The sequence below is a fragment of the Podarcis filfolensis genome, assembly GCF_964270895.1.
Source record: "Podarcis filfolensis genome assembly, chromosome: 1".
In the NCBI taxonomy this organism is placed as follows: domain Eukaryota; kingdom Metazoa; phylum Chordata; class Lepidosauria; order Squamata; family Lacertidae; genus Podarcis; species Podarcis filfolensis.
The window spans coordinates 58,778,893-58,806,301 of record NC_139604.1 but is presented as its reverse complement, the minus strand read 5'-3'; the positions used below and the strand labels follow the sequence as shown (position 1 = coordinate 58,806,301).

Sequence of the window (27,409 nt, the reverse complement as noted above, 5' to 3'; positions counted from 1 at the left end):
GGGACAAATTGAGATTGCAGAGTTTTGAGAAATTAAAAGGGAAGGTGAGAGATTGGCTGCACTATCATCAAATAAATGAAGCGTTTAAATTGGACAGTAAAATTGGCTTCCAGGTGGAAAAATCAAAATTGGAGACAGAATTGTTAGAACCCAGTACTAAGAATTTGTCAAAAATGTACAACTTGCTGCTGAAATGGAATACACAAGATGAAACGGTTAAATCAGCTATGATTAAATGGGCTCAGGACATTGGTCATAATATTTTGTTTGCTGATTGGGAAAAGTTGTGGACCACCGGGATGAAATTTACGGCATGTAATGCTCTAAGAGAAAACATTATGAAAATGATATATAGGTGGTACATAACCCCAGTCAAGCTTGCAAAGATTTACCATTTGCCTGATAATAAATGTTGGAAATGTAAAGAAAAGGAAGGTACATTCTTTCACCTTTGGTGGACGTGCCCGAAGATTAAGGCATTCTGGGAAATGATCTATAATGAACTTAAAAAGGTATTTAAATATACTTTCCCTAAGAAACCAGAGGCCTTTCTCTTGGGTATTGTCGGACAGGGGGTGTTAAAGACGGACATAACTTTCTTTTTGTACGCTACAACAGCAGCTAGAATACTTATTGCGAAGTACTGGAAGACACAAGAACTACCCACACTGGAAGAATGGCAGATGAAGGTGATAGACTACATGGGCCTGGCAGAAATGACGAGCAGAATCCGAAACCAGGGAAGAGAAGCAGCGCAAGAAGAATGGAAAAAGTTCAAGGACTATTTAAAGAAATATTACAAAATTAACGAAAGTTAGAATGATGTTGGATTGGAAAGTAAATGGTTACTATTAGTAAGGGTTAAGACAAGGAGAATAAGGAAGACTAGATTAAATTTAAATTAAAATAAGGGAAGATTTGCTGAGCAATTGATAAGAATTTGGAATACAGAAAAGGGAGGCATGAGGAAGTCGGGGAAGAAAGGTATAAGAAATTAAGATTCGAAATGGTACATGTTTTTTTTGTTTTGTTTTTGTTTTTGTCTGTTTATGTATTTGTTATATGTTTTGTTGTTGTTATAAAAACCTTTAATAAAAAATCATTTTAAAAAAAAATGAAAATGAAAAAATCCTAAGAGACAGAATCCCAAAAGAGCTCACTGTCAGCTGATTGTGCTTTGTAGTCACAGAACAAAGCATCTGGTGGGCTGGGGTTGGGGAAATGGAAAATTGGTATCAAGGAGTGGAATGGAATATTCTGAAAAGGGGCATGGCTGGCACCTTAAACTGGAGGACTCTAAATTGCACCATTTCATATCGTTTTCTCTAACAGCAAACTTGCTTACCTTACGTCTCATAGACAAGGAAGCGATTTCTGACCCTTGCAGGGGGACTCCCCAGACATGCAGAAAAAAATGATTTTAAAATACCCTCCCAAAAACAGCCTCTTAGTCATACCAGAATCTAATGCTACAATGCAACAGAAGTTCTATCTTAGTGCACATGCTGGGAAGATTATGCATAATGAAGCAACCCCAAAAGTGAGTTGCTTCAGTTCAGGCAACTGGCATGTGACTTGGTGTACAATTTAAGATGTTATGCCAGCTAAATTACATGCCCACAGAGCAGAGAACCTACGGCCTTCCAGTTGTTGTTGGGAATACAGCTCCCATCAGCCCCACCATGGCAATAATCAGGGATGGTGGGAGTTGTAGTCCAGCAACAACTGGAGGGCATCAGGTTTCCCATCTCAGCCCTAAAGGAAGTGGCTCTGCCGGAGAAATGACGACGCCTTCAAAATTGTACCATTTACTCACCATTGCAAAATAATTACTGTTCACCATAATTGGTCCACGGCCTCGGAGGTAAATGTATTCTTCCCACCAATCACTAACCTATAAGAAAAGTGAAAGAGATCAAAATAATTAATCAGTGACATTCACCAAGTAAAACAAAGTGCCCCAGTTACTGGGACATCAATACACTAAACACCTGGATACACTTTGATTCTGAAAATGAAAACTGAATACAATCTCAGTATTATTTTCTACTTTTGCTAGAGAACGAAACAAAAAATTATCAAGAGCATCTAAAGGGCAATTTCTCTGATATTCAATAACCAAATGGAGTTCTTCTTTAGAAAGATCTCATTAGTAATGTTGGTACAAATTATTGAAGGTCGATTTCAAAACATTCCACTGGAAAAATGGTTATGTCCATGTGGAGATGGCAGTATTGAGTCAGTGGCTCATGTGCTTCTGGCTTGCACTCTTTATAAAGATTTGAGGAGTGAGGTTATTACCCCTCTATTATTGTCCATGCCAGGTCACTCAACCATTGCTACTGTTTCCTTTCTTTTAGCAGATCAAGATGATCAAGTGACAGCAAAAACTGCAATGTTTTTAGCGGGGGCAATTAGAATAAGATATATTATTTTATTATTGATGTAAACCTCCAAAATGTATTTTGTCTAGTTAAGTTTTTAACCTCCATCTTCAGTACATTTTATTTTATTGCTATGGCTAGTGGCTGATGCAAATAAAGATTCTTCTGATTCTGATTCTCACCAGAATTAACTGAGTTGTTCAACTAGCCTACTCCCAATATGAAGTAGCTTCTAGGTACCGGATGCTTGGTGCAACTGGCTAAGGCAGAGTTAAGGATCTGATTAACCAGAGAAGCATCTGTGAATCAGTAGCATTGTGCAATGCCAAACTGGTTTGCCACATCAGCCCTGAGCCGTGGAAACAACATTTGAGACAGGTGCAAGAACAAACAGGCAGTTTTGCCTAGAGTCAAACGGAGAACATAAGAGTTTCATTTGCATGTGGCTTACAAGTTTATTTTCACCATGCAGGAAAAGGCGGCTAACATAAGGGTTCAACAACTTAAGATAATTAAGCTTCATTATGAGATCAAACTAGTAATTTATTATGACCCAATATACCTGTAGGCTGTCAATACAGTTATCAGCCTTCCTAGCAGCAGGAATACAGATGATGCTTGCACAAAAAAGCACCAGCCACAGTGCTATGCCATTCGTTGAAAATGGTGGGATTACTATAAATATATTCCATAAAAACCTTTTAGAAGTCTTGACTATCTCCAGTCTCTGCAGTCAACACAAGAAACAGAATTTCTAGAACTGAAATGCTATCTTTTATTCTAAGTAGAGAACCTTGGAAAATTTTAAAATTCAGGAATGAAGATTTGAGAAGCTTTTAACTGCATGACTTCATGAAAGCATTCAATTCATTTACTTACATAGTTTGTAGCCCACCAGGATTTCAGTTTCAAGTACCATTGTAGCTTTGGTCCTAGATTATGTGCAAAATCTTTGCCAAGGCCTTCCATCCTTTTAAATTCCTCATCGTTCATAAGTGGTCGAACTGATTCCAAATACTGGAATTGGTAAGAAGAACTGGTGTCAATGCAGAAGGGTGTACCAAAACCAAGTCAATAATTTACAATAGAGCAGCAGCAACTGCCAGTGGGATACAGTGGGATGATCAAGAGAAACCCTAGTTACAGGATTTGTTGATGCTGTTGCAAGTCATCACTGGGAACCTGAGAAACAAGCTAACAAGAGCAACATCAAGAAGATGGAAACAAGTCTCTGTAAGAAAATAAGCGAGCAAGAGAGACTTGAAGAATGTCAAATTATCTATTGCTTATATTTCCATTCAAACTATGATTAAAAAAGTGTTTGCATCTACCGTCACCTTGTAGAAAATACCTGGAAATATTTTGTAGGTTGTTTTGTTTTGACTAGAAGATCTTCCAAATGGAGTTGCTAACCCGTGGCATTGTTTGCATGCATTGTTTGGAACTCCAGCTCACATCAGCCCCAGAAAGTGTGGCAGGTGATAAAGGATGATGGGAGTTTGAGTCCCACAACATTTGGAGTGCCACAGGTAAGCCATCCCTGAAGCAGATCATGTTGTTGTTTAGAAGAACTGACTCTTTATTGGAAGGTGTCATTCTCTCTATTCTGATGTTCAGGTGAGAGTGCCAATGTTTGTGCAGCAAAAACAGCACCGCACAAACGCACATAAGAGGAAAGAGTTAGCAGGCGCTGTGGAGACATGAAGCTTGCAAAAGTACAAAAAAAAACCTATGGTGAAAGGAGGAAAACCTTCACCTCCGACGAAGGTTAACACAACTGCACATGGGTCATAAATTGCACCTGACTCATCATACAAAGAAGTGTGGAAACAAGGTTCGTGTGGCAGGCCCCAACAGCCATTGTGCAGGCATGAGGCTGTGTGTGCTGGTAAAAGGAAAAGTGGGGGTGGGGGAGGTGAATGAACGGCCAAGGACACAAGATGGAAGAGTTTAGAGCAGAGAAAGCTTAGTGGGGGAAGGGGAAGGAGGCATGACAAAAGTAGGAAAAAAAGAACAGGGTATGTGGGGAGATAAAGAAACAAATGAGACAATAGGGGAAGGAATGAAGTGAAGACAGAGCAGGAACAGACTGGAGAGGAGGAAATAGCAGCACAGCTGACAGAGGAGAGGAGAGGAAAAAGGAGAAGTGAGAAAAAGCTGGAAGAGTGGAAGAGGAATTACATATAAGGGAAAGGAAGTGAGAGAAACTAACCCATTAACTGAGCTCTAGCTTGTAAGCTATCAAGTCACATTTTAAAGCTTATGAAAAATTAGCAGGTCTCTAGCTATTAAACATGTTTTCAGTTTTTTAGTTCTTCCACACATACAAATTTCATTTTACTATAGAAGCACAGCACCACAACTTGCACAGTTACTCTTTAGTTATCAGCACTTCCATTTGCCTCCAAAATTTAGCGTGAACCATTCTCCCACCAGCAATGAAAGAGATCAGTTCTCTGGCCCAGTTTCAATGTATATTCCTGCATTGCAAAACTCTTTTTTGCAAGTCTGGAGTGTGTGTTGAGCTCATCATCTCTATCCGCATGCTGATCCTGGTGGGCTTAAACTATCATTCGTTGTTACATCTGAAACTGTTCCAGCCGTGTTAAAACAATTGTTTAAGATCTTGGGTTGTAAACTGAAATTAAATCAGTTTCTCATTTCTATTGTAAAGGGGAACTATAGTTAAGCTAGCCAGGAATGGTGTCTTGACGAAAGAAGATAATGGAAGGGCAAGGAGGTAGAGTTTTGACCCAATACACATTCTCCATGTACTAAACTGCACTTTAGGAATCCATGAATATACCTCTGAACAATTCCCACAAATGGTTAAAACAAACAAAAACCTCTCTCTTCATGATATTGCCAGAAATTTGAATATGTTTGTATTACTTATCATTTTCAGAATGACAACATTTAAACAAGATCTTATAGTAATTCCTTACACTGTCCATATATAAAAGATAACTTGTGACCAAATTCCCAGAGATATTATCGGAGATGTTTCAGTATGTTTTCTCCAGCTGGGCCCATTTCACCATGTAATAAATTTTGTGTGCTGAAATTTGCACTCATATTCTAGCAAAATGTTATAGACTTTTGAAAGAATATAATATGCTATATGCTGGGGGGGTTATTTTGTTTGGGGAAAAAATGCACTTTTAAAATTGTTATCGTGGTCTCCTTTCATCATCATGTACTGGTGATTTTCATAATGTAATTCTTAGGACAAAGTCCATTGAAGAAAACAATCACAAGACTCCAAGCCATTTAAAGATTACACAATGCAGACAGAAGATAAAAGACATGGAAATGTAAAGACTGACTATCTTGCCCTTAGGGGTATAAATATAAGATAAAGTAAAGGTGTGCCCTTGAGTATTCTTGAGTTTGTTGTGAATGGATACAGACATACCTTAACCTAGAACCGAACTAATTAGAAATCATGTTACACCTTTACTGATGCATGTTTCTGGACAAGGAAAACAAGGGCAACATTCCATCTGGATTAAAGTTTGGGGGTGGGTTCAAAATACACACCCTATTTACGGTATCTTTAATAGCAGGAACAGGAAGACGTGGCAAAGATGTCTGGAAACTGTACAGCATTGGTTTACGACCCGAGAAAAGCTTCACTAGTGTCTGAAAATGAAACAGAAAAAAGCAACAGTTGAAATAAGCATTTATATTTTGTTTCCTAAACGTACACTCTAAACCTTTGGACTTCCTTTGTACAAGGTAACCATAAAACACATGATCTCTTGCTAGCCTACTGCTTTCAAAGCTTGAAGTTCTTTTTCACATGGCTTTTGGTTTATCTTCTTAATTCAGATCCCCTACTGTACCAAGCTAACCCTAGCAACATTTCACTGCATTCTTTCCTCCCAACTCATCTTTACCCTTGTAATCTCCTTCCGGTCAGGGACCTGACTAACTCATGTAAGGTTTTGTGTACATTGACAGCACAGTACTGAACTATTAATCAACTCTTGCTTTATCACAGCCTTCCCCACCTGGTGGCCTCCAGATGTTCTGGACTTCAACTCCCACCGACCTCATGGGAATTATAGTCCAAGACATCTGGAGGCCACCAAATTGAGGAAGGCTGCTTTACTGGAATATTTTCGGTAGCACGACTGTCAAGGACGGAGGAAAGAGCATAGGTATTCCACATGAACAGCCAGAACACTCAAGTGTTTCATGGTGCAGGACAGGACAACTACATCCCTGGGAGCTAAAGCTTTTGAAGGGGGGTGAGGCATGTACACCAGATGTAGACCATGTAGACAACACTGAAGCATGTTGGCCTTTCCACTGCCTTCAACTGGCCTGCCTAAATTTTCCTGAACTGCAGCCTGAGGCTGTGCCTTTGTGTGTGTCCAAGTGTGTTTATAAGTGTGCACTCAGGATACATTTGAGGATGGCTTGGGGTTCTGGAAACTAGTTGAAGCTGGTATGTGTATAATGCTTGGTATTTGTCGTTCAAGAGTTGTATTTATGTTCGTTTTAGATTATTTCAGTGTTTTATTAGACTAAGACCATTTTGTTCATCTGGGTTTTTGTTTTTTGTTTATTTTGGTATTCTATATTGCCTGTTTCAATTATCTGCTCTGCTGCTTCGCTTCACCTCCACTGTTCATTAGGACAAAAGAGGCACTGCTCCACCAATCTCTCTTTGCTCTCAGCTAGCCTCCACCCAGCTACATTCTTACTTAAAACTAATGGGGGGGGGGGGTAAAGGCTATCAACTTCCTCCTTAGATTCAGCATTGTCTTTGTACTGCTCAGCAGGGAGGAGGACAGGGACAAAACTATTATTAGCTGGCCCCACCTGCCATTGCCTTTGCCTGCTATTGGTCTCCCTGCCTTCCACCTTAGCAGTCCCAGTGGGCACCAACCACTGCTGGATTAAACTTTCATTTTCTAAACTTTTGCAGAACACAGAAGTTCATACAATGAGCACAGATTAATAATGACACAATCAGTCATTGTTCCCAAGGTTCTTTAATTAGGGAAATAAAGAAAAATGTGAAAACAAGTTACAGTAAGGAAAGAAGCTTGGGGAAAAAGCTAGACTGGTCAATGGTGTTGTAGTGAATAGAATGCTGCAACCTAGTGAGTAAGCCAGTTAGGTTAAAATATCTCAAATATCTGAGAATTTTAGTCCTTGGAGAAGAGAAGCAATATTAGTTATATTTCTTAACACACTTGCCATTTTAGTTATAATAAACAGCTTCCTGCCACTGTCCAGGAGTAAAAATCAAGACAGCAAAACAGATTAGTCATAACTATTCACACTGCTCAAGCTTAGCATTATAAGAAAAACTGGTCTTTTAAGTACTGAATTTGTAGAGCATGCCAAAAATTCCAGCCAATGAAAACACCAAGCCAGGCTGACACAATACTCTAAAGCCTTACCCTTCAGATAGAACCTGTATTCAAATGAGAAAGCTCTTGGGATCCTATCTGAAGAAAACTATCAGACATTTAATTTGCAACCAGTTTCTATTTCCCACAGAAGCATTCAACATACAATCTATCATTTCCCCTGAACTCCTTTTTACAGTCAAGTAATATATAAAAGGGAGAGGATGTAATGACCACAAGACCACGTTCTTGGTAAGACCTGTTTACCAACAGGATACATTAGACTATTTATGCTGCAAGGCTACACAAGGGGGGGGGGAGTATTTCCTCCCAGCTACTTCCCCAATACCACCCGACACATTCTCCTCATGCTTTCTTCAAAATAAGGGAAGAATGGTAAGCCACCATCCGCCTCCCTGTAACACTGAGGAAGCTGCAAGTTCCTGACAGAAGTGGAATTTGGCTTGAGGTCCTTTTACCAAGGCTTGTGTTCCATACTGAGAGAAACTAGTCACACTGTGGTCCTTTGGGAAGGCTAATTGTGTTGAACATCTAGCTATTCAAATATTGCAGTCAAGAGCAGCCAAGCTTCACCCAAGTGGAGGGCTATTCTGCCAGTTCACAAAATGTAACCAAAGGGAAATTTTTGAAGAATAAGCAGCAGCACCTCAGCGGCATTCCTTGGTTTCCATTAAATATTAAGGGGCAGAAATAAGAAGGAACTGGGAAGAAAAATATTGAAGCTGCGCCCCTGAAAACTAAGTTACTAATGGCAGATATAATCAAATAAGTGTCACATCAATTACATATTCCAAAATATAGAGAGATAAAAATCTCTTACCATCCATATCTTGGTTCCTGTGGAAAGTTTGCCATGTTCAGCAAACATCCACCCATGGTAGGAAAGCAGCATCTTTAGCGTGTAGCGCATGGAGAAAATGAGGGCCACCCAGAGCCCCGTCCCAAAAAGAATCCCACTGACAATACCTTGTGTTTGGTTGGACATATAGCCTCTGTTAAAAAATAAAGAGAGAGAGAGCATCTGTTACTCCAAGAATTCTGGACAAATGTAAAAGAGTGAAGCATATCAAAGTAAGCCACTGTTAATAAGAAGAGATCATTCTGAACATTAGGACTGTGCTGAAATAGACCCCCAAATTCACCAAGGTGGCTTGTTTGATTATTTCCAGGCTAGGCCCCCAAAATGGCACAAATGATTAGGAGGAGGAATATACTTATTATGGCAGCCCCCCTTTTCTTTTACTGTTTAAAAAACAACATTTATAGCAGTGGTGGCTGTAACAGAGCCCCAGCCATCATGGTCCCCCTCATTCCCTTAGAATGTGACACTAGTGTATTTGCAGGGTGGACATGGAAGTCAATTACCCTTGGCTAGTGCTGGTGGCAGCCTTTTAAAAATTATAAGAGGTGGGGGAAGAGGAAGCTGCCAATACTAACATGGTAAATGCCTTGTTACCATGTTTCAACCCCACCTTCCACCTGCACCCACTCTTTCAGAAGAGGTACACATTTCAGGGCAGGTACACTGTTTCATGGCTGGAGAGCTGCACTGCAAAATTCCGAGAAGCGTTAATTTTAAAGGATGGCTGTGTTTCAGTTCTTGCGTTTTTTTTCTAAGAAAGCGCAAATTAAATGTGAACTGGATCAAATTTCTTCCTCATTCCTCATTCCTCGTGCCAAGAAATGAAATTTCTCAGAGCTCTTTGTGAGTTCTTGCTGCACACGCACACATAGAGAGAGCTATATTGTGGTCCATAGACCCAGAATAGCTTGGTGCACCGTGTACTTGTCTCTGCATATGGATATAGAGACACTTAACTCTTCTCACTCCCCAACACTGTTGATAGAGCAGCAACTGCAAGGTAATCATATGAAGGGGGAGGGAAGGGAACAAGATAGGATTCTACTCTATCATTATTATCTCACTGTACCCTTGAGCCAAACTGAGAAGTGACGTACCACCCATCATTAAGACTAACCAGAAAAATCTATTCAATGCAAAGAGAGAGTTTACTTACGTCGTATCAAGGGTCTGGTTGATTTTAGCTATTAGTCCCAATGAAGGATCTATTTTGGCATACATTGTTGACATAACTCCTACTACTACAATAAGCCAGCTGGATGGACTAGCAGGATAGACTCCTGTGATGATGCCATTCTGGAAAGGCAAGAACATAAAAAGAGCCCTACTGAGTCACAAGAATATTATACTTTAATTTTCTGGATTCTGATGCACCCATTTAACACTTCCCAGACATATTTAGTGAACATAGCCATGCGAATGCAGACTAACTCAAGGAAGACTAACTCAGTGTTCTTTATGGAACACTGTTAGGTATAATTAGCAAGAATGACGTGTAGATGAACTTCTTTTTAAAATGTATTGGAGACTGGTAAATATGGCAATAGTGTAAAGATGGCAATATCTGGGAAGCTAAAAATCAGCACAGGGCCCTCCAAACTGCACCCACCAAACCAGGAAGGGGTAGGGCGATACATGCCCACAACTATGATAGGCCCTTATGATGGATGTTCTCCTCACCTGGACTATCTCCTAGCATAGAAAGGCAGGCCCTAACAAAGGGGAAGAGCTCCTGGATTGCCAGATAACTTTATCTGGCAATCAGATGGCATACAGGAAAGCCCTTTCATTTCCTTCTCTTGCTCATATAGCACTAGTGAGAAATACCAGATGAGTCAAATGAGCTTTATATCTAAGCGGGGATTTGAACCCAGGTCTGCCTGGTCCAAGATCAACACCCAATACAATGCATCACTTTCTTAAGGGTCTACTTTTCCATGGCAGTAGGCAGTTCAGATGAAGTGAAAGTAAAGAAAGTGAGGGGAACATTTCATGGGTTTTCACTAAAACTATTTCAACATTTCAGAGTAAGATTCACACTATCTGGTTCCCACATTTCTGAAACATGTGGTTGCTAGTTAACCCAGGAGGAGGAAGACTTGGCAAGCAGCAAAGTGTTGCTTAACCACACCTCTACTCTGGTTCTGCTCTGACCAGACTTCATTTTGGTCTTTAAATCTAAAGAAAAATAGCCAGGAGGGATTACAGCCAGGAGGGGGGAAATGGACAGGGGTGGTGTATATACACACATCAACCAAAACTAGTGCTAAAATGCAAAATTGGGTATTCAGAAAAACCCTTGTTTGCTGCATAATATATGCCTCAGTCCCAAGTATAGTTTCAGATCTGCAATATGAGTTACCTTGAATCTGATGAATTTCTTCTTCCATGAGTAGAGACCAGATAGATAGATCTGCCTGAGAGCTTCATGGCTCATACGCAGATCAATTCCATCTGGGGTTACAGTAAACTGAAAAGCAACTGCCTGGTGGGCTTCCGCCATTTTTAGAATTTACCTGGCAAACAGAAAAACAAACAAATGTTTATTAGTAGCTACTTAATTTGCATGAGAGAATTAGAAGCCAAGAATATGATATCTACTGCAAATTTGTAAAGGCGACTAATCATCATCTTTGTTTACTGAAGGTATCAAATACTGCTTGAGTGCTACTCCAGTCCACATCATTAGGCAGCATTCAGTCATTTATACCTCCACCAATAAGCCAAACTATGGGTGAGCCTTTTGGTCATGCACACAGCCCTTGTACATGTAAGCAAAAATGTTGGCTAGTCTACCATTAACTAAAGTTTCCAGTTTTGTTGGAACTGGGAAACTTTGATTTAACAGATTTGGAGCAGACCAAGATAGTAAGCCATAGTTAATGGTACATTTTCCACCTTTCACAGCTCGGTTATGTGTGTGGCCAAAAGGCTCAGTCATATCTTAGCCTAGATATGCCTCATCATGCATGAGTGCCCACAATAACTTCAACAAGGCAACTGACAAGAAGTCTGTGCTCTGGAGTAATCACATTCTCTCATTAAGAACAAGTGCTATAGTAAAGCCAGACATTGCTTGCCAGAACCAAGATATTATTGATGGTCATAAACCCACAGGAAAGATTTCAAGTAAAGCTTTTAAGCAACTGTTTTTCATATACAGACTTAACACCCTATTACTCCAGTGTAACAAATACTTAGAACATCCACTTCCATTAACAAGCAGAGTTCTTTTAGAGCAAATTTGGCAATTTGGTTCACTGCCCAACAACAGCCCAGCTCCTCTCTCCCCATTTCCCAATCCATCCAAACCATAACTGGATTAAGTTTTGCCACAATAAAATGAATACTCTTTTTAAAAAAAGAGATAAATGAACATTTAATTGAATACAATGCTTTAAAATATATTTTGATGAGGCCGACAGCCCTTTGGGCAGGATTGATGGCTGAATCAGCATTGGAATTGCTATGTACCGGTAAATCTTGCATAGTGGAAAGAAACTGGGTTCCTCACATAGGAGAATAAAGCATAAACGTTTCGATGATATATTGTAAGCTGCTGAAAAGATAGCTGCTTGTCAAAATCCATAAGCACATTCATAGCTGAGGAAGGGCCACCTGATTTATATCTCATTCTCTTCTTTGGTACACTATGACCTAAAGCAGGGGTAAGGAAACCTGTAGGCCTCTAGATGATTTTGGACTTCCAGCTCCCCATCAGACCCACTCAGTATGGCCAATGGTGAGGCACGTTGGGAGTTATAGTCCAACAACATGTGTTAAAGGCTTCCCACAACTCACCTACAGCTTTATTTAAAACAAATGTGCGTAGATAAAGCTGATCTTCATGTAGCAATACAACATTAGCCACAGACCAAGTCACAGGTTGGGGATGGGACTGGTATATAGCCAGGAAAGAGTGACAGAGGATTAAGGGAAGATTGGCTTTAAAAGGAAGACACAAGAATGAAATGACGGTGCAGAAGACAAATTTATCATATTTGCTGTCAGTGTTAACCCTGGAAGCGCATGTATATGCCACTGGGCAAATGAAACAAATGAAAAATAGTTGGGGACCAAACACTTCCTCTTATAATGAATACAGGACTTCAACATTCTTTGCGGTAGTCAAGCATGATACAAGTTTAAATGGAAGCTTCCATTTCTACATCAGGCTCTTAACAAGATCTGTGACAACATTATTGTTCACTGGCAGAATGAAAGCTGCTTCCTTCCCCGGTGGAGGAGGGCCCAGAGCTTTGTAGCAGAGCTTGTGGCTTTGCATGCAAAACTAGGATCTCCAGTTAAAATTATCCAGTAGCAGTTGATTGCAAAACGTCTGTCCAAAATCTTCAAGAGCTGCTTCGTGAGTAGGCAAAATTGCTCTAGATGGACAAATATTCTGATCTGCTATGAAGCAGCTTCCTGTGGCTGGTTTGATTCTCATTTCTAACTTCTTAAGCAATGAATTCTAGGCAAGATATATGAATAGTTGCATGAAAATTAGAGTTAATTGTATTTCATGTAAAGAGAAAACTAGGGTCTCAGACACTGATGTTGAAAACTAGCTCCCCCCCGCCCGCCCCTCTAAATTTTAAAACTGAATGCTTTTTCCTTTCCACCACATGAATTCCCAAAGAAAATGCTCACTCAATACAGTGGTTCCTTGGGTTAAGAACTTAATTCATTCCGGAGGTCCGTTCTTAACCTGAAACTGTTCTTAACCTGAAGCACCACTTTAGCTAACGGGGCCTCCTGCTGCTGCGCCGCCACTGCACAATTTCTGTTCTCATCCTGAAGCAAAGTTCTTAACCCGAGGTAATATTTCTGGGATAGCGGAGTCTGTAACCTGAAGCGTATGTAACCTGAAGCGTATGTAACCCGAGGTACCACTGTATTATTTCTCTGCACCAGTTATTATCAACTTAAGGTCCACAGACCCCCAGGGATTCTATGTAACCCACCCAGAGGTTCCACTGCACAATTCACATAATGAAAACTACTACAGAGATATCAAAATTCTCACAAGTAGGGAGTCCATAGCTTGGCTTTTGGAAAACAGGGCATCCACAGTATTTCGCAAATTGGGAACCACTGCTCTGCACTCATGGACAAATATGAGAGGTCAAAATGCTACTCTGATGAAGCCTAAAACAAATGAAATTTAAAGGATATGGCAGTGGGCTTATCCGCACTGTGCTCTGTAGCTTTCCTAGAGAAAACCCACACTTTACCGCTGAATTGATTGCAAATGGCAATCTGTGCAAAACCCAAATTGTTGTTTGTTGTGCTTCAGCTTTAAAGAGTGGGTTTTTGCTGGGGAAGCTCCAGGGTGGAAAAAAGAACCCGCTCAGACACATACAGTAGCTTTAAAGTACAGACCTGTGCCTGGAAAGAACAGTACAGGGCAAAGGTAAGTATGGATAAGCCTTCAGCCCTAGCAGTGTCACTAACACTTCACTTACATGAGTTTGTAGTTTCCCTCCCTTAAATAATAAAATATTATTTAGTATTATAAGCAGACAGCTGAGTATTAAAGAAACCTGAACTATCATTTCTCTTTTAAGATTATTCTCCCGCTTTCTAAATGAGATTTTTTAAATAGTCTGCTGTACAGCACTTTTCCCCGCCTCCACATTTCTAAAGCAGTCACATGTTTGCTCAGAAAAGTGGGTGAAAGGGCACGGCACTACAGAGCATGTGCGTTTATGTAGGGGGGAAAATGCAGATCACTACTGCAGGGAAAGCAAAAGCTTTACAAAATTACGCAAACGAAAAAATGAGGAAGCTTTTATTTGGGTTGCCGGCGTGTCATTTGGCAAAGTACCCTTGGCCAGGCTTTGCTAAAGGAAGAGTAACGATTTACACACACAAACACTACACCACACACACACACACACACACACACACACACAAGGCTTGAGACAATCTCTCCACTTAGCATAGTTCTCCCAAGTTCTCAATGCCAACAGCATCTGTGCTACATCTGAATGATTTCCTCTGTAGTCATACCAATATGCTTTAGGGGAAACCAGCACAATGTGTTCTCAGAAAGAATGGATGTAACTATTCCACTGTCTCAACTGATCAAAGGAGCAATTCAATATGTGTGTTGCAGTATCAAGTAAAAATGATTTATTAAAGAGAAGTAGTTTCTGCTAATAGCAGTATTAGTTATTTTTTACTGACCTGCAACAAAACACAACATACAAAAACAGCACACAGTCAGGAATACGAAACAGAACAGATTTCATATCTGTAAGAAGCAAAATGTCCAATCACTGTTAATATATGTAAATACGTATATTGATTACAATTCTGCTACCAACAATGATGGTTAACTTTTAACCCAACATGCCCCTGATCCATACTGAACATCTAGCCCTTCTGAAGACTTTAATACATGAGACATTAGAAAGCTATGTATTTTATAGCAGCTTCATTAACTTATAACCCCGGAATTTTAGTTTCCCTCCAAACTGATGCCAAAGTTTTGTGCTTAATGAAGCTTTTATATAGCGTCAGATCTAGAAAACTAGAACTACAGTCATTCCTCATGTTATGTCCGCTTCATGTTACGTTCTTTCAGGTTACGTCCCATGGTGACCCGGAAGTACCGGCAAGGGTTACTTCCAGGTTTCGCCGCATGCGCAGACGCGCAAAATGATGTCATGCGCAGAAGCGGCGAATCGCAACCCGCGCGTGTGCAGACACACCGCTGCGGGTTGCGCTCTTTTCATGTTGTGAATGGGCCTCCGGAACAGATCCTGTTCGCAAACAGATGTACCACTGTATTCCATTAGACAACAGGGTGAAGTCCATTACTGTGCCATTTCACTCCACTGCCAAGGAACTCCTTTCTCCCTGTGGATTTAGGTATCCGGTCACTGACCTTGGGCTAGGAAAATCAGAAGATTCCCTGCAGTTTTGGATCCGTTATTACATTCTGCTGACCTAAGTGCCTGCAGTGTTTGCAAAATTTAGGGCAACAAGGACTCAAACAATAGGAAAAGACCAATAATGCATTCAAATAATGCAGAAGTGGAGAGCCACATTTCCTCAAGGACAGGCTTCCTCAAACTCGGCCCTCCAGATGTTTTGAGACTACAATTCCCATCATCCCTGACCACTGGTCTTGCTACCTAGGGATCATGGGAGTTGTAGGCCAAAAACATCTGGACGACAGAGTTTGAGGAAGCCTGCTCAAGGGCAACTTTCAAGAGGTTGCACACCTGTGGTGGGTGTGGTCAAAGCAACAGTTGAGTCACACAAAAATTGGGTGTTTCTGCACAAATACACCACCTCTCTTCAGCAAAACAAAAAAGAGGCATTGTCACAGTTCAAAGACACAACCAAACCAGGCAAAAACACTTGAGGAGGTTGCTGAGAAGGGCAAGTGAGGAGTATGGTCTAGGGAGATTGCCAAGAGATGCACAGAGAGGCCTGGAGGGCTGTATTTAACCCCTAGGCCTGACATTCAGTACCCCTAAAATAATACAAGCACCATTTAGAAAAAAGCTGAGTAGATGGTAGAAAATGTTTTAGTATTTTCATGGGGAAATAGCATGTTTCGTTTAGTGGCAACGCAACGGCTATGTTTATATTGGTTTTGTATGTTTTGACACTGTTTTAAAACAATGTTAAATAACTGCCAGTCTAGAAATAGTTTAAACGTATAAGTTGAACATAGTATCAAAATTCTAATATCCTAGGGTGAGAAGTTCTGGTTAATTTTGCCAGAAGTTTTCCCACCTTCATGTCATTTGTTAAGGCTGTGGTCCTCAACCAAGTGTGGCATAAAGTGAGCTAGCTAAAAGGAAAATAAAAATAATCGGATAATATCAAAGATGGATGTAGCCTGATCACAAGTATGAAGAACGTGATCACATTTACTAAGGCACATTCTAAGAATTAGAAGCCTTCAACTAGAAAGAAATAAAATGGGAGAAGGAGCAATGTTGTTGGCATCCACCTGTCTCGAGAGACAATGGAGTGCGCCTCTGAGAATGAAGTCAAACCACTGTGTTAGCAGCACCCAAGTGACCTCTCTGGGGCACAAGCCTGGTCAGTATGGAGGTTCTCAGCTGCCCAGACAACAAGACCCCTGCCCTCAGCCTCATTGATGTGGTCCAAAGAGCAACACATTTGGCACCAGCCTGGCTGCAGGATTTTCCAGAAGGTGTACACAGTACCATCCCACTGTCTTAGGGACTCCACTCTGAATTAGTGTTTTCTTCTCCAAATGGGCTATCTTTCCAGGTGGACAAGCCCCATCTGCCCCTTCCTTTCCTCTACAGAATGTGAAGACCGCCTTCTTCCACTGGCCCCACTATTGGTCTCATCTGCTCAATCCACTGGACCCTGTCTTCAAATGCAAGGGAAGTCTCTAACTCAGCCTTTCTCAACCTGTTGGTCCCCAGATGTTGCTGAACTACAACTCCCATCACCCCTAGCTAGCAAGGCCAGAGCTCAGGGATGATTGGAGTTGTAGTCCAACAACCCCTCGGTACCCACAGGTTGAGAACCGCTGCTCTAACTCATCAAGGGTTTAAGCCCATCAACTACCCTCACCTGACTTAGCCGGCTAGTTGAACCCATTCCTGGTGTGTGGCCACTGTCACATGATAACAGCCTATAGAAGCCACAGTTGAGAGCTGAGTGGGTTGGGATGAAAGATGGACAAAGTACCCAAGAAAAAGCACAATGCTTCCCCCAAAAGAGGTAATACCATGACTACAAAGAAAACACAGTAGAGAAGAATGCGAACCTGAAAAGGCTTGCACAAGCTAGAGAAGGAAAATGAGTAGATAGTTACTGGAAACTAATCTATTGCTTGGAACTCTAGAAATATTGTGTATGCTTTTCTGGAATGAAGCACATTAGATGTCAATGTCAGAGAACTAAACTCAGATTCTCAACGTAGCTACACAGCATCTGCAAGTCACATCATGAGCCAACGGACAAACAGAAACCCTACGTGGCAAGGAAAACAAAGTAGTACAAAACAGCAGGTCAGCCAAGGACAACAACACTGACAGCTGTGCAAGTTCACTTGCGCTTTCCCATCAATAGTCTAAAGGTAAGCAACTCTTTGAAGGCACCCTGTTTTTATCATAACCTGCAATAAACATTAAAAGGTTAATAGATCAATAGGCTTTACTCAAACCTAGAACAACCGGTTGTTTCTTTTGATGAAAGTACAAGTATATTTTAATGCAAAGCCATATGAGTATGCAGAGATGCTGTTCTCCTTTCCGAAATCTGCAACATAACCTGTATGGGGGCAACATAATCAATGTGGCATGCCCCAAGATCCTTTGCACCAAACTGGTACAGAATGCTGTCTGCAACTCGCAAGTGATATGCTGGTATTAGTAATACCCATCTCAGAGAAGGTGGCTTAGACTAAGGGGTTCAGGACATGACTAGAGAAAGCAGAGAGGCTCCCCACTTTATGTCAGCTGGCCTCTCCCATCACAGGCATGCTGGTAACAGCAAGGTTCTTAACGCTCCTTGAGGTTACAAATTTCTTGCCTTGATTAGAACTGGTATTTCTCCATGGGGCAAATCATAAAATCGAGATAAGAAGTGTACTCCTGATACTGAGCATTGTCAAATTACTGTAAGAGTAGTGGTCATAAAGAATTATCTATTATCTATGTGTTCCTTAGAAAGAACAGACACTAGTTAATAATTACCGCTTCAGTGTGGTTGCTGCCCCCCCATATGTTGCATATGTTAACAGTGAAACCACACGGAAGGTGTCTATTGTTGCCTCCAATGTCAGAACCACTTGGAGTACAGTTTCCCCATTACATACATTACCATGACAGCATGGGAAGCAGCCATGTAAATGCAACACCCATTTTATTAAGGTATGAACTGGCCATAGGTCAGAATGCACACACAAGATCCAGTAATGAAAATGCTATCACATTAGATTACTCATAAAAGCAGTTAATAATTTTCAGAATAAGACAATGGGACCACCGCTTCCTTGTTGTAATAGAAACGGGGCTTATCGTCTGCAGGACATGCTGAAAAGTAAGTTGTGTTTGTTTTTAACTTCACTACAGACAGTAGTAATTTCAATTGCATTTCAAAGCAGTTTTTCTCAGGCTTGTCCTTCACTTATAAATATCCCACTTGAGAATAAAGGAAGAGAACTTTGGCTTTACAACTTTGAGTGTATGCACATAATTCTTAAGAGACCACTGCAAATATTTCTCAAGTTTCAGATATGCAAAGAAAGAGATAGCAAAAAGAATGACAGAGTTGAAGAAGCACGCACCAAACCACTTTGATTATTTAACTTTTTATGAGTTCCTTTCAGATTTACAGAATTCTCCAATAAACAGAAAAAAATCAATAGTTATTCTCTGTATTTAAATAGCCTCATTTTGTAAAAGATTGAACTGTGTTTCCCAAGTACTCAACATAATTACTATGTTACACCAAAAGGAACAAAAAGGGCGAGAAACCATGGGTATCAGGCCAAGGATGGCAGGCACACCGATTAATTTACTGGATGAACAAAACTAACAAGCACAAAACACATTCAAGTCTAACAAATGTATTATGACATAATTGGTTAATCTCTAAGGGAGGACAAACACTTGCTTGTATCGGCTACAACAGAGGAATATGGCAACCCATGTGGAAGTCTAACAGGAGACAGAAAGATGTCTAGAACTAAACTTTACTGTCAAATATCAGAATACCCAATTTTATAAAAAGGTTATATAAAAGGAAAATAACTGACTTCCACGAAATATGTCCCCAGATCCTTGCAGCTAGCAGTGCAGACGACTTATCTACAACAACAGGGCACGCTGCTACTTTTGCTTTTGTACAACTGAGTATTTTCCAGAAGCAATACTGCAAGCAGGAAGACAGCGTCTACTACAGTATTTCCGTTTCTAGCAACGCAAGAAAACATACTTGACCTACAACGAGTTCCCAAAATAGTGCCTTCTTGTGCTTTTTCTTCAGTCTGGCCTCTCATCCCCACCCCCCGTTTTATTAGGCCCTGGTGATTTAATTTTATGGAGTCATGCAATATGTCATCTGAAAGGCACTTCTGCAAAGCAGCGTACTTCTTGAAACCCCGCCCTTCCTCCACAGCAAAGAAAGATCACATGACGGACTCAGAAAAGTAGGCAAAAGGTTACGCTGATGCACACAACACACCACCAAACTACAAAAGCTCCGCTTGCCTTTCACACTCTAGCCTTGATTCTGTTTCAACATCCCGATTCTTAGAAATGGGAAGCACCATCAATGTCCCAAGAAAACGATAAAGCACTTTGAATGGCTCACACATACAAAAGGAAATTCACAGTACGACTAAAATTCAGTGCTTTCCTAAACACAAGCTAACCCGGCAGCAAATTCAACCCTCAGATTTATAAAGTATAACATGGATATACAATATGGGGTGCAGGGAATGAGAGAACAGGATACACTTCCCTCTCTTGTGCTGCTCATTTCTTGATTATCCCTCTCCTGCAACCGAATACTATTCTAGGTCCCAGGGCTTTCAAAAGGACATACATCCACATAACTTTGCATAGGATTAAAAATTCGTATAGCACAATCCTATGCATGTTCACTCAAAGACCTACAAAGTTCAATGAGACTCCCATTGTGGATGGAAGAGAAAAGCATGAAAACCTTTTCTGGGAGGTTTCTTGTAACATCTAGGCTTATTTTTACTATTCTTTCTCTCTCAGCATCATGCACTTCGGGCGTCCACCACTCAACTTTGGGAACAGCATAAAGTGCTGCCTAACCTTCTTAAAACACGATGCATTAACAAGATGCCCCCGCTTTTCAAATGCTTCACTGTTATGGCCCCCAGCCTCCCTATGCCAAGTGTGCATTGTCTGGTGAAATACTTTATGTATAGCTGAGCACGTGGAAGGCTAAAACCACACCCACCCACCCACCTCTGATCAGTGCCAGCCTGAGATATTTTGCTACTGTAGGCAAACATCCTTACAGCACCCCAACGCCCGCCCCCCCACCTCCGGATCCCCACTCCATCCCCACCACTGCAACTGTACTCTCACCTGTGACTTTGCCCACACTGCCTCCACAATGCAGTGGCAAGGGCACAACAGGCAATGGTGCTGTGCCAGTGGTGTGCAAAGCTGTAGTGGGACTGGCAGCGGCGCATCAGTGAGGGCAGGGAGGGGGTTGGATCTGCCACCTGAGGCAAATGGTTTCACTTCGCCTCATGCATGGGCTGCCCCTGCTGCCTCCTTCAAATCTCCCCTGCCAGCACTGTTGACATTTCAAGGTATTCCACAGTTTTCAAGTTTGGTTTTTGCACAGAAATGGGAACATCCAATGTGTAAGCTTCCACCTGCCCTATATTAGAATGAAGCGTTCCAGGACTTTCAAAACCTCACACTAAGATGGTCATTGGCTCCTCTGTTGCAGAGGTGATGTGGCTAGGTCACAGAAATCTCAAGCATTAGGAAGCAGTGAGCACTTGGCTTAATACACATTTGATGGCACTGCACATGTGTTAACACCACAATAACTACTTTTTATTTTGTCCATACTAAGACTATTCCTAATCTGCAGCTATTTGAGGAATCAATTACATGCTTGCAGCTAATATTGAAGACACTTTCCATTTAAAGGTGTGAGAAACAGGATCCTGCTTGTACTACCTCACCCAGCTATTCCAGTTATACTAGAATTCTACTACTTTGCTCACAGCAATTTATCCCAAATGTATAGGGTCATGGTCAGGGGGTTGGCGCTGTAAATGATTTAAAAAGAAAATGTTCAGAAATTCCTCACAAGAGCCCACTAAGAAGCCATCATAATCTTCTCTAAGCAGTAGCCAAGATATAAGCTCAGCCATTATTATGAGAAATTCATATTAAAACAAAAGCTTCCTTAAAACCAAAGTTTGCATAATGCCCTGTGTTTCCTCAGTATTAAATGAAGGTCTACAAGTTCCTGCAAGGCTCAGATTCTTGGCAATATGCACAGCTGCAGGCTCCAGAATTACAGCATTAGTGGTTTATAGGGATAGGTTTACCTGTACACAATGTCCAAAGATTATGTATTATTTACCCAATTCCAAAATACACCCCCACTGCTGTCAACTCATCGCTGAAAGCAATGTTCTCAAGAGGTGCACCCAGTTCATTTTTTCCACTATTTGTATTGTATAGAGCTGCCCTTCCTCTGCAAAATGCACACTAGGGAAACAGAGTGTTTAACTGTACTAGGGAAACATTCTTTATTATGAAAACTACAGCTGCAATTCTACACTTAGTTATCTGGGAGTAAGGCTCTTGAACCCAATGGGCTTACTTTTGAGACTGAACTATAAACTACCCAGTGATTTTAAGGTGTGTGTGGTTTTTTAAAAAAAATAAACAATTTGATTGCACAATGCCTGACTTCTAATGAAGTCCCCCCCCCAAAAAAACCCCACAATGTTTGTACATCACTGTATGTCATTGATAATATCAAAGGGAGATTGAGACAACATTTGTTTATTATATGTTGTCAGCCACTCCTTAGAGAAGACCATATTGTGAGCAACCTGGACTTTAAGAGATTACAACGGAGCACTGTTTGCTCAGTAGTTCTTACTTAGTGGGAAAAGGTTTCACTCCAATGCAAAATACCAGCTAACTTCAAGTAAAAGCTGGAAGGAAAAATAGTATTTTAATAGCACAAGCAGAAGTCCTGCTGTGTTCAGCTGGGCTTGCCTCCAAGTTAAGGGTACACCACGCAAAACTTCAGTCTAAATTTTCGTTTCCTAATCTTTGACAGGGCTCGATGAGCTCAAGGGGAGCAAAGAGTTCTGCTCCGTTAGGCAGCAGAAGACCCTCCTCCTGTCCCAGCTTGCTGCATTAACGGAAGGAAGATTATAAACCGCGATTCTCCAGTGGCCCCTCTTGCACACCCAGGAGCCAAGTTGCTCCCCACCCTGGGATGTCCTTCCTCCGCTAAGCGCCAGGGAGCCGCGGAAGAGGAAGGCGCTCACGTGGGAAGGGACTCTCTCGCGCACGCCGTCTCTCTCTCCTAGACAGTCCCTCAGACGGCGAGCGGAGCACCCCCAGGCACGGGAACCCCCAGGCACTCCCCGCCCCAGTATCGCCGCCCCCTCCGGGCCTCGCGTGCTCCTCTAGGTGTGCGCGGGGCCACCCTCCCTAAATGAGAACCGAAAGACACCAACCGCGGGGGTGGGGCGGGGGGGGGGCAGAAAGACACAACTTACGGGCTATCCGGCGAGGAGGGAAAGGGGCGCCTCCTCGCAGGCGGCTGTGAGGAGACGGAGAGAGAGCGCGCAAGAGTGCGCGAGGGAAGCCCGCGCGCAGTGCAGCACCCTGGAGCGCCGCCGCTGCCACCGCCGCTGCTGCTACCGGCTGGGTCCGGATTGGCCGAGCTGTCAGGAGAAGGGCGGGGCCGGGGCCGAGAAACGGGAATTGCCGCTCCGGGGTGTCTGGGCGGGGAAGGAGGAGGCAGCAGCAGCAGCAGCGGGCGCAAAGTGCGAAGCCGAAGGAGGAGGCGCGGCAGGGGCGCGTTCGGGCAGGGCGAAGGCAGCAGCGGGGCGGAGCTCGGAGGAGCTGAGGTGGAGAGAGGGAGGAGGGAGGCGGCCTCTGCCCTCGCGCGCGCCTCCCAAAGAAAGAAAGCGGGGCTCTTCTGGGCTTGGAAGGCGAGAGGAGGGCTCCCTCTTTCTCATACCGGAGCGCGCCTGCAGTACTGGTAGTCCGAGGGAAGAGAGGACGGGCTTTCCAAGACCCTTTTCTCTCCCCGCGGAGGAAGCGGCACAGTCCCGCAGTCCCTACTCAAAGCCCCGGGAATGGAAGCGTGGCGCGTGGCGCTCCTGGGCCTGGCGGGGCGGGAGGCGAGGAGGCTTCGGTATAGAAAGGCAGCGAGCTGCCGGCCTTGACACGGGAGAAAGCCTCTGGGCCTCCGCCCAAGCTGGGCACTCCAGAAAATGATGCCTTTCGCGGTGCTGAGGAGAAGTGCTTTCCCCAAATGCTGCTCAGACATGCCACGCTTAATTGTGTCATGCTAGTAAGGCAGGATAACATACATGCACAAAGCAATCTTAACCCCCCAGTGTAGAAAGTACTATTGCGATTTTTGTAGCTTGCAGCAGAAGAGCAGTGATTAAAGCTTTATAGCCAGATGGATGGAATGGATGGAATGAGAACCCACCTGGATGCTCTCCGTATATGAAAACTTCTTTGTACTTTAAATAATAAGAGCCCTGAAATGCGATCCTTAAATTACATTTAGGGACCTCCGTTTAGGGATCGCCAGTGACCGTCAAATACAATGAGGGCATGACACAGTCTGGATTAGAGGTTGGGTGAACCATTGTCCTCAGAAGGAAGACAAATGCTTCTGATTCCTCTGTTGAAAAGTGTAGTAGAAACTATTGTCATGGAATGCGGATTTGTAACTTCAAAGTACAGTGTTTGCCTGTCATTTGTGGGTTGAGTAAAATAGTGAAATGGGGTAGCAGACTGAAGCAAACCCCACATTAATACCATAGCTATGGGCCCATTCACAGCCCCTGCAAAAGGTAGATCTGTGTTGTGTGATAAGAGATCTGCAATGCTCTTCTAGATCTTTGGGAGTGCATATCCTATCAGCCCCAGTCAGCATTGGACTGACTTGACTAGGATGGATGGGAGTTGTAATCCAAAATATTGGGGCATTTGAACCATCGTCTCCCAGATTCTGGACCAACACTCTAGATTGTAGGGGTGGTTTGGAGGAGATAGTTGGGACGTCTTCCCATGTGAGGGGTTGGGGCTCTTTGGTCCTGCTCTAAGAGCTGTCTTTTGCTCTGAGGTGGCTGAGAATATTTTGAGGAATTTTAGTTTTCTGAAGAACACCACATTCCACAACCAGAATCACACAGGTGGGGGGGGGCATGGCGTGAGAAAGCTGACTGAAGTGGACCCCATATTAACACCATGGCTGAGGGCCAACTCATAGGCTTCTCTGTCCTTGAACTAGTTTAATTGCCTACAATACAAGAATCAATTCAATGTACCATGGATAGACATTTCACCTTGGGTGACTTAACAATTTACATGTTTCTAGAGAATGAAATCAAGTTTATTAGCTCTTACGAGCAAGTAAGTTTTTATTTTGCCTAGCTAGTATAAACATCACAATAATTTCTTATATATTAAACCCATTTTCCTATTTGCAACAGGCAGTTACAGTTCAGAATTAGGATGTCGCCATAGCAACGTACCTTGTAATGAATGACCTGTTTGGAAAGTAGATTGGCATTAACTGAACTGTCACGCTTGCTCAAGAATGTAGGTCAAAGGTACTGGAATTGTTCTAGTACTTGCTCAGCTACTTAGGTTAATAGGTTTTTCTATAAATCTGTCAATATGCAAATACTGCATGCCGCCCTTTCATGAAATTACAGGAAACTGCTAGAGAACAACATTACAGCTTCTCCAATGGATGAAAGAGTTAAAAGTTTGAATTGCAAAATGTGAGTTAGCTGCAGGACAGCAAAATGTGGCCACTGGCAAATATAGTAAGAGTGACTTATCACACTTATATCTAATGCATACCACTCAGAGGCCATTGAGCCTTGTCTGACATTGTCCTTAGGCCGTACTCTGAGCCTGAGAGGTTGAAAGTCTTGTATTTGTATAGGCCACTGGCCATAACATTTTGACAATGCCTCTTTATGCCTTAGTAGAATGTGGCCTGGCTGATGTTTGGGATGCTCTTGGTTTTGCTGCAGAATGGGGCAATGCACCCAGGATGGCAGATGTGGGGAGTCTATGGCTCTCCAGAGCTTGTTGACTATAACTCTTTCCCGACCACAAGCATTGGCTACGCTGGCTGGGGCTAATGGGAGAAGGAGTCCATCAACATCTGGAATAGCATAGGTTCCCCATCCCTGCACACTTTGGGACAAAAAAGCCACATGGAAAATCCAGCTACATTGTGTGATCACATCTGCTAGAAGCTTTTCTTGTGTTATATGTGTACACTGTCAGTAGGTTAATATGATTTATGTTCTAAGCATGCCAAAATAATAATTACAAACTAAACAAAGAAATAAAACACACACAACCTCATCCCCAATGCTCTGTTACGTTTGAGGTCTTAACCTACAAATGCCTGCCTTGTAATGTCAACCCACCATTATACAGGAACAAAGGATGATGCCTTATATAGTACTGGCCCACCCAGCTCAGTATGGTCTATACTGACTGGCAGCAGCACTCCAGGGTTCCAGATGGGGGACACTCCCAGGCCTACTTGGAGATACCATTGGGGACTGAGCCTGGGACCTTCTGCATGCAAAAGATGTGCTATATCGCTCAGCTACAGCCCTTCCACTAAATATTCTAGTTCTCGAGGCTCTGAATAAAGAGCTGATTTAAATAGGAACGCAGGAACATGCCTCCTACTGAGCCTGGCTGCTGATCTATCTAGCTCAGTATTATTGTCTACACTGATTGGCAGCTGCTCTTCAGGGTTTCAGGCAGGGCGTGTTCCTGGCTGTACATGGGAGAGCCGGAGCTCTTTGATCAACCTGCAGTGCAGTGACTACACGCACCCTATATTTCCTATTAATCTGTTGCCAAGTTTGATGCTTATCTAGGATAATCTGGTTGTGAACCAGAGCCCTGTGGGTTACCATGTCTCATTGCTCCCCTGCCTATTTACCCTTCTGTTATTGGTCTTTGCTGAGCTTTGGAAACATGGCGATTATTTGCTCCTACGACCTGGAACATGGTGACTGAGTACCCACACAACCTGAAGACAGCCCCTGGGAAGCACAAGATTGAGGCAGACCACATGAAGATATAATCAGCTGTTGATCTGCTATTACTGCTAAGTGCTGTGTCTTTTTGAGAGCTTTCTTCATGCATCAGCACCCCAGCCAAAGTGATGAGTTGGTTGCACTTGAAGAGTTACACACCAATGCACACACCACAGCAGTATCTGCATCATCATCACGAAAAAGCAACTGCATAGTCATGCATGCTACTTGGGAGCCTGTCAGGCAGCCTAGCCTGCATGCTTGTCAAAAATACTGAGGGGGCGTGGAGACAGAAAAACAACTGATTCCTGACTTTGCCCTCACTGCCCTTCCCAAAGGAAAGTGCCTGCTTTCACTCAAGCAGATTAAAGAACAAGTTGCCTTAAAAAATGTTTTTATGGAAAGATTTTCATGGATAATAAAGGCGCATATAACGTCTCTGTTTTCACTTCATAGAGTCCTGCCTACAGATCAGTTACACTTGGTGTGAGACATTGCTGTCATAGGCTATGTGAGGTTGGGCAGAAGGAGAAAAAGGGGGGTAATGATTTTTCCTTTTTTTGCATAGTTCATGGGCAGGGTTTTGTGCCATTGTCATGTGGATAGGTTCCTCATCAATTTGTTTATTAGTTTTTGTTGGTGGTGAGAGAGATTGGGGAGCCCAAGGCATGGTTGGTTGCAGAACAAGTTGCCTTTTAAAGAGTAGGACTCTTGTGCCCATGATTAAATGGGCACAAGATGTTGGACACAACATTATGATGGCTGACTGGGAACAGTTATGGACCACAGGTATGAAGTTCATGGCATGTAATGCCTTAAGAGAGAATATAATGAAAATGATATACAGGTGGTACATGACACCAGTCAAGCTTGCGAAAATCTATCATTTGCCTGATAATAAATGTTGGAAATGTAAAGAGACTGAAGGTACATTCTTTCACCTTTGGTGGACATGCCCAAGGATCAAGGCTTTCTGGGAGAT

At 42.4% G+C, this 27,409-nt stretch overlaps 1 protein-coding gene across 8 annotated transcripts in view; it reads right to left on the bottom strand.

Annotated features, from left to right (window-relative positions):
• CPT1A (carnitine palmitoyltransferase 1A) overlaps window positions 1–23,214 on the bottom strand; it is a 48,592-nt gene extending 25,378 nt beyond the window's left edge. Inside the window, exons 1-7 of one of the 8 annotated variants that reach the window (XM_083600490.1) lie at window positions 22,885–23,214; window positions 10,996–11,149; window positions 9,790–9,929; window positions 8,592–8,763; window positions 5,925–6,026; window positions 3,264–3,401; window positions 1,817–1,894 (exon numbers count right to left, since the gene is read on the bottom strand). In XM_083600490.1, coding sequence (XP_083456616.1) covers window positions 1,817–1,894; window positions 3,264–3,401; window positions 5,925–6,026; window positions 8,592–8,763; window positions 9,790–9,929; window positions 10,996–11,136 — 771 coding nt within the window. In that variant the 5' untranslated portion in view covers window positions 11,137–11,149; window positions 22,885–23,214. Of the gene's footprint in view, window positions 1–1,816; window positions 1,895–3,263; window positions 3,402–5,924; window positions 6,027–8,591; window positions 8,764–9,789; window positions 9,930–10,995; window positions 11,150–19,395; window positions 19,738–22,884 lie in introns of those variants that run through there. The other 7 variants (XM_083600486.1, XM_083600491.1, XM_083600489.1 and 4 more) reach the window with 7 other exon arrangements.
• Between the last annotated feature and the right edge of the window lie 4,195 nt (window positions 23,215–27,409).